We start from the raw sequence: 7500 nt of genomic DNA on the forward strand, positions 1-7500 counted from the left end.
CAAAATACACCAAGTACCTACCGACTCAAGAGAGTCGAAGACGGCCGTCAAGCCAACCTCATTCCCAGGGTCTCTTTGTCGATACGACAATGGAGACCCTTGCCGTCAAGCGTCCTTGTTTTCCCTCACCCTTCAGTCTTTGACCTACCTTCGTTAGTTCGTGTCAGTGTCACTGATGTCCGATTCGGATAATGCTCATTATTATATACTAAAACAGTGGATAGCTTCTCCAACTCCGGATGTCCTTTGCTATTCACCTCGAAGCAACTCGCGCGCAATTTGCGCCCGAAAATATAATCGTTGCAGTTATAAATGAGTTAAAATCATCTTTCAGTACTTGAGTACAACATTATATCTCAATGTCTTAGTACATACTAAACAACTAGTCACCTGAGAGTCGGTGGCTAGAGGTGGATATATCCACCATTATTTACCTCCACTTCGGTGAATAGTCGTTAATTATGGTCAGTGTCATTTTGCGGATACCAACCCTTTTAGAGAGGGGAATGGAGCATTAAATTGAAGCATTTTATTGGGAGAATGGAGCAAAAGCGTGTACCAAAGACAAGTGGTGTCCAATGAAGGCTTCAGTGAGTCATTTGTAAACTCTGTGAAAGAGTGGTCATGGAACACTGTTGTCGCCAAAAGCCAGTACCACTGTTTCAATTAACATTTTTTCAAATCAGTTATTCAAATCTTTAATTTTTTTATTTCTACAACACTAATGTCGTCAATTTTTACACTTACTATTAAAAAAACCAACAATATCTCAACATTGTGTTGGGTTTTAGCAAGAGCCCATTACCCGGAGCCTCCATCTTCTATATTAGCACTCTGCAGTCAACCCCGTCCCGTATCTTTTTATTCTTAGAAGCACATCCCTATTCCAGAGGATTTTTGCGGGTGTTTTCACAGTGGTCAATCATTAGAGACTTAAGGTCGGTCATTGATTACTTAACAATGCAGCACACCCGAAACACAAAGGTATTTGAAAATGATGAAAAGATAACGCCGTGCTAAAAATAAAAAGATATGGGACAGGGTTGACTCAAAGGTATAACACGTTAATGGGCTTCTGGTTTAAACTTTCTTCATCAGCAAACTAGATGGAATCCAAAACGCAGTAACCGCAGAAGCCCATGCCCAGGAGTATCTAACTTGCATATAAAATTGTCACGACGTTTTCATAGACCGAATATTTTAAGATCAATTTTCCTGCCAATTGAGATTCCCCTCAGTAGTCTTGTAAGCCAATCGTTGCATGTTTACAGTTATCCTTAGTGGCTCGGAATAGCCATTCATGTGGACTGAAAAAACAGCTTTTCCAGGACAATTTAATCAAGAGCCGTCTAAAAGTAGCTTGATCTGTGTAAAGGCCTTGATAGAGGCCACGTATGGAGGCTTTAAGCTCGTTGTCATGGGTCCCTAGTTACCGTTGCAATTCAGAGGAGGTCATTGGGGTCTGCGGAAATGCGGTATCCGTAAATTTTTAGCGTGGTATTTCGGAGATTGTAGTCCGAAAAGTCACGTCGGAATTGGAGTATGATCAAACCCTACGGAAAGCGGTTCTCGTATGGTTTGGTTCACGGTAGTCGGTGCAGAAATTACATCACAGAATTATCAGACTTCCGGTTGCTCCAGTGGAAAGAAATTGAAAACTCTACAACCTTCCTCCTTGGTGCGGGATCACGCTTTACATGCAAGCGTGATTCGTTTTAACAATCGTTTGCTGTACTGACAATAGTTACGCGCGCGTGCAGAGCGGCAATATGGGGAAGAAAATGTAGAACATTAATTGCAATTTCGGTATTTCACTGTTTTTGAACGCGGTATTTCGATATTGGCGCAAAAATGCGGTATTGAGCAACCCCGATGTCCCCCTCCAATTCATACTAAAGGTTAATTAGGCAATGTATGGGAAGAGTCATTTAAGTCTTCAGCGATGGCGCCATCGAAATGCTCATTTATTATTTACTCGTAATGATTAATTCATTCACATATTTGTTCATTTGTTCATTCCTTCTTTCATTTAGTTATTCATTTGTTAATTTATTCTAACGTTTCCGATTTTGGTAAAATTTCCGGTCACACAGGTAAAGAATAAATGCCGAGGAGGGTAATAATTATTACCATTATCATATTTCCTCTTCTCTTGTTAACAGGGATGCAGGGATGGCGCAGTGGTGACCGTGAGAGCACTCGCCTCCCACCAATGTGGCCCGGGTTTGATTCCCAGACTCTGCGTCATATGTGGGTGGAGTTTGTTGTTTCTCTACTCTGCACAGTAAGGTTTTTCTTCGGGTACTTTTTAAGTTGATTTGCATTAAACTGTTGATTTTAGTTTACAGTGTCCCCAATTAGTGCTCCAGCGCTTGAAGACAGGACACTTAAATAAAGATCCTTACCTTTTTATAAGTTTTTTTAAAAGTAATTCATATTACTAAATCCTGAAATGCAAACGCAAGCGACGCCTTCAATAAAAGACGAAAGAAAGGTTTGCAGACGAGAAAAGGGTACGCAGATGAAGCCGAGGTTTTTTTCAATCTTAATTTCCGCTTCCACAGCTGTGGCACAGACCAGTCGTTTTCACCTCGCGTTTGTATGCTTCATATGTTTGAAATACAATCTATTCAATCACATTCGCATTCATGTTGAATGAACAAGATACAGGGAGAAACATCGATCCGTTTCACGGCCGGGAATGAAAAGATGGAAAGTTTTTGGAGCAAATGATCGAGGTTGTTTACCATTGACAAAAAGTTCCTGAATTCCTGTGGAAAATTCCATCGGGTGGAAAAGTGGTACAAAACACGATTTTAAGTGGTTCTATGACCAAAAAATCAGTTCTTCTTTTTATCTGGGTTTTGAAAATTGTGTTAACTAAACACTAAGTGACCCAAGTTTTAAGCCTTAAGTTGAAAAAGACTACGGTTTATTTTAATAAGAATTTTCCTATTTGATGGTTCGCCATAAGCAACTTTGAAATATTGACAGAGCTGGATCGAGGAGAAAATGCTGCACGGGAATTTCGGGCTTTCAGACTTTTAAACTCGTGTTTTGCATGCATAATAAGCTGCGTTTACAAGCTGAAATTTTAAGCCAGTGAGTATTAAAATGACATCACTTTTCCTTAGATCCAACACCCTGAGGTCGAATCGGTCAGTTTTGAATGTGAGTAATGGCGGACCGTGAAATCCAAAACTTAACTCAAAGCTCAAAATTTCGCCATTGGGGAGTTGCGCAAACACACTTTCAAAATCTGAAGAAAAAAGGCAAGTGTTTTTTTTATCATGATACCACTTCAACTCAAGTCCGTTCGCCGCCCGGCAATTGCGATTTTACGGGCCAAGATTTAAAATATGGCCATGAATAGCCTGCATGGAACTAGTGAGACCTTCAAAAACTTGTAAATGGAACACACATTTCCATCAGAATGTTTCCAACGAGAAAACAAGACTACCTTTTCAGACGTCCCGCTGCCACCGGAAATTTTCCAGTGGAACTAACCTAAAGACGTGTTCCATTTACAAAGGAAACAGAATGTCCGGAAATGTTTTGTAAATGGTAAACAACCCGTGACCCACACGACATACCCCGGGGGTGGAAAGGTGGGTCGTTTTCCACTCTGTCCTTTAGAAACAGAAAGTAAGCAAGGAACGAGGGATATTCGATCTTATTATTCATCACTGTACTTCGCATCTCATTGGCAGCGGAAAGGCAAGAGCAAGAAAATGCGGCTTTAATTTCTCGCGCTGTCGCTTGCGCATGCGGTTTAATTTGCGTCGCACGTTTGAAACAGGATTTAATTTGTTTCTTTAACGAGACGACGGTGCCTTTCCCGATTGCAAGGGGAAAACCTTTTGGGACGGGATTGGCGATCGGGGAGAAATTGGTTTAAAAGAATAACGTAAATGCTCATTACTGTGTTTTTTCCGTGGGCTTTCAACGTCAGCTGGTGAAGGTGTTCCCGAGAAATACCCATCCTCCATTTCGTGGGTTGGTGTTCTTCGATTGGTGATAAGCAGTGGGGGAAGCAGTGTCCCTGGGCGGAGTCTGGGACTCAGTCGCTGTTGGCCGTGAGATGAGCTTGGGGGAGATTTCTCAGGCGTTGTGGTATCTTTCAAAGTCGGGGAGCTCAAATTAGGAGGACTTCCTCTGCCATGACTGGGAAGAGAACTTTCGTGCGGAAGACAGCTCAAAAGCAGATCCGGTAGGGCCTCTTCTGATGTCTCATCACGATTTCCTGTTGTAGTCAGTGTAGGAGTATGGCTTTTTTCAGAGGACACGTTTGTTATACTTGAGCTGTTTGACGGGTCTGTTGAGGGTTTAATGCGACTTTGGCTTCTGGATTGTTTGTCATTACCAATGTTACTTTTAGAAAGGAAACCAGCAAGCTCTTCCCTTTCTTCTACGTAGGTTTGCCGACTCTTTGAAGGTGAAATCACAGTCGGTCTCTCGTAGATTTTCTCCTTTGGCGAGCGTCGACCTATCTTTGAAGATGATATACTTGGCAACTGAACTTCCCCAATTTCACCCCCATCAAATTTAGCTTGAGCTGTATTTTGATGATCATTTTGACTGTTTTTTATTGTGAATTCTACCATTTCTGTTTCTTGAAAGTACTCGGACATGGATATCCAGTCGGTCAAATCGCTCTTACTCTTTCTAAGCTCGGGAGGGGTGAAGCCCCCCTCTGGACCCCCTTTAGTTGAGAATTCAAACGCTGCTGGTTCTCCAGGTGTAGACCGTCTTTGTGGTACCATGGTACTGTTAGCTACACCCAAGCTGTGAAATTTTCCCATATCCAATGAGGACAAGGTGTATCTTCGAACAATTGAACCGTCTCGTCGATTCTGCTCGGATAAAATAGTAACTGGCGAGACCCGAGGTATTGACCTTTGGTTCAATGTCCTGGCCGCAGTAGTCTGACGCCCAGTGATTCGCGGTACGGGCGAGGATTGGCGATGCGTTCCATGCGATGTATGTTGGCTTATTTCTTCTCCTATTTTATCCAGATCCGCTTTTGTAGATTCCTTAGAGACGCTCGTCGTTCCCTCCTTCTGAGTCTTGGTTAAATCCAATTTCAGACCAGTAACATATTTGTTGGGAGAAGCTCGAGGCTTAAATAACCGCTCGCTCTGTGTTGATTTCTTTTCGCTTTTGACTTCGTCCTTCTCGCAATCAGTGTCTAATTCCTTCTTGCTTTCGTAATCCGCGAACGAGGCGCAAGTTTTATTTCCACGTTTTGCCATTTCCACCTCAGTAGCCTCTGAAGTTGCCTTTTGGTAAACATGTTCATTCGCAAATCGTCCAAAATCAACTTGGTCGTTTGCTGTACTGTAAGAATCGATTGAATCAAGAGAGGAAGAAAACGAATCTTGTAACGTCAGTAATTTCTCCAACTCAGGCAGCGTTTCAATGGCTGTATTTTCACCATCAGAGATCTGAACACTAAACCTCTCTTCTTCGGACAATGAGCGAACAGATGTTTTCCGCGGCTCACTTTTGTTGCCATTCGTTTCTTTGTCAGGATTTGTTTTCGTTTCCCGAGTATCTTCGTCACTGTTTAATATCTCTTGAATGTCCAAGGGGCCAAAATGGCAGACCGATCTCTTTCTTCGGCGCTCTAGTTGAGGTGATTTACAATGAACTCCTAGCTCACACCCCATTCGATAATTTAAAGAAAGAGAAGACTCCCCTTTCTTAGCCGCGTAACCGTGGATTTGGCTTCTTTGTGCTCTTGGTCCCATCAAAGGCCAGGACACTTTTCGCATGTCTGGTATAGAGGCCAGGTACTCCTCGAGATGTTCCACCCGATCAATTTCACGATCATCGGCCAGCATGTTATCTCGACAAGCATTTATCAGAAGCCTCGTAGTCTCCAAATCTCCTGCGTTAATCACATAATCAAACACGGTATTATTTCTTTCGTCTTGCACCCAGGGACTCGCCTTGGCGTCCAGCAAAGCCCTGATAATTTGTTCGCCGGAGTTTGAAAGAGAAGCGTGAATAAGAGCAGTTTGCCCGTCAATGTCTTGCAAGTTCACCTTCGCCCTTTTTCCAAGTAAATAGTTTAAAACCTTCTGTTTTTCCTCTGCACCCGAGACTGAACGACAACAGAGCATTAATGGTGTCTCAAGGCGCTCGTTTCGAACATTCACCGATGTGCCTCCTTCTACGAGCATGCGCACCAAGCGGAGTTTGCAGGCTGAACTGGCTTGGAACAGAGCTTCAGATCCTTGTTTGTTGTTCATGACTGCTTAAAACAGTGAAAGATGTGTTGCCTAAGACAGAGAGGACATAAATGGTGACACTTTGGTCTTTCTTCCCACTTCATCATGAAAAAAAATTCAGTAGTATTAACTGTGGGTCCATTTAAGAAATAGGTCACCAATGAGATAATTGGTAACCCAATCGCTTAAGGGACGCTTCAGAGGAAAGACTTTTCTATGACGCAACGGATGTTGACGTCTTCCTCCTTGTCGATTATAGCATTTGCCATCGCCACACATTTTCTCAGTATCGGATCACACTGGCGTAGTAAGATCGTCATAGATTAAATCAGTCTTCTATATATATATATATATATATATATATATATACATATATAGGGAGAATGAAAATATGAGTCGCTGGCGAACTTGTCACAGGTCTGGTATATTATAATCTCGTGTAAACGTTTCGCCCTTCGGGCTTCTTCAGTACACGCTAAAAACTAAAAACTAAAAATACCTGGTACAACTGAACTTGCGCTATTTATACAAAACCATGAACCAAAAGGTGTAAAATGTTTAAAATTACAAAAAAAATTTTATAAAAAATCACAATAATATGTCATGTAATATGTGCGGTTGGAATACATTAAGTGGACAATATGTGAGATAAGAAATAGTTAGCTCTATTCCGAAAAAGGCGTTAATCACCAGACATCGAAACTAATAATTTAATAATTTAAAATAAACAACAGGACTTTGTAAATCATGCAATCAGGTGGCCATATGATGAGCGCAAAACAAGATCCCAAGAGAAAGCCTCTGGAACCACGCCAGTACTAAAGACAACAGAACCCCGCCCAGGGGCCCTAAAAAGTAATAGAATCCCTGAACAGGGCCTGTGAGAATGCCGATCTGCACAGCGTAACTGGAAAAAATGTAAGAACAAATGTGATCTATGCAAACATTATCTTGTTGAAAATAAGATCTTTCACAGCGCCTGTACAGGCCGTTTTTATTCCATTAGACAGGATGTAAATTGTAGGTCGAAGAATGTCATCTATTTAGTCACCTGTAAAACATGCAAGATTCAATACGTAGGTTCAACATCGAATGAATTCAAGGTCAGATTTCGTAATCACAAATCGGCTATGATGACCAACAAGGCCACGTGTGAATTGGCCGTCCATTTCAATAGAAAAGAACATCACATGTCTGACTTTGAGTTCATTGTTATTGAAAAAATTGTTAATGACACTACTGATGATATGGACAAGGTTTTACTCAC

The 7500-nt window shown here is 41.7% G+C and overlaps 1 protein-coding gene across 7 annotated transcripts in view; it reads right to left on the reverse strand.

Moving 5' to 3' along the window:
• Positions 1 to 313: 313 nt before the first annotated feature.
• LOC138007604 (uncharacterized) overlaps positions 314 to 7500 on the reverse strand; it is a 20274-nt gene continuing 13087 nt past the window's right edge. For all 7 annotated transcript variants that reach the window (XM_068854612.1, XM_068854610.1, XM_068854615.1 and 4 more), the window contains one exon: positions 314 to 6284. In XM_068854612.1, the coding sequence (XP_068710713.1) occupies positions 3816 to 6254 (2439 nt within the window). In that variant the 5' untranslated portion in view covers positions 6255 to 6284 and the 3' untranslated portion in view covers positions 314 to 3815. The remainder of the gene's footprint in view (positions 6285 to 7500) is intronic.

The sequence above is a fragment of the Montipora foliosa genome, chromosome 6, assembly GCF_036669935.1.
Source record: "Montipora foliosa isolate CH-2021 chromosome 6, ASM3666993v2, whole genome shotgun sequence".
Lineage (NCBI taxonomy): Eukaryota > Metazoa > Cnidaria > Anthozoa > Scleractinia > Acroporidae > Montipora > Montipora foliosa.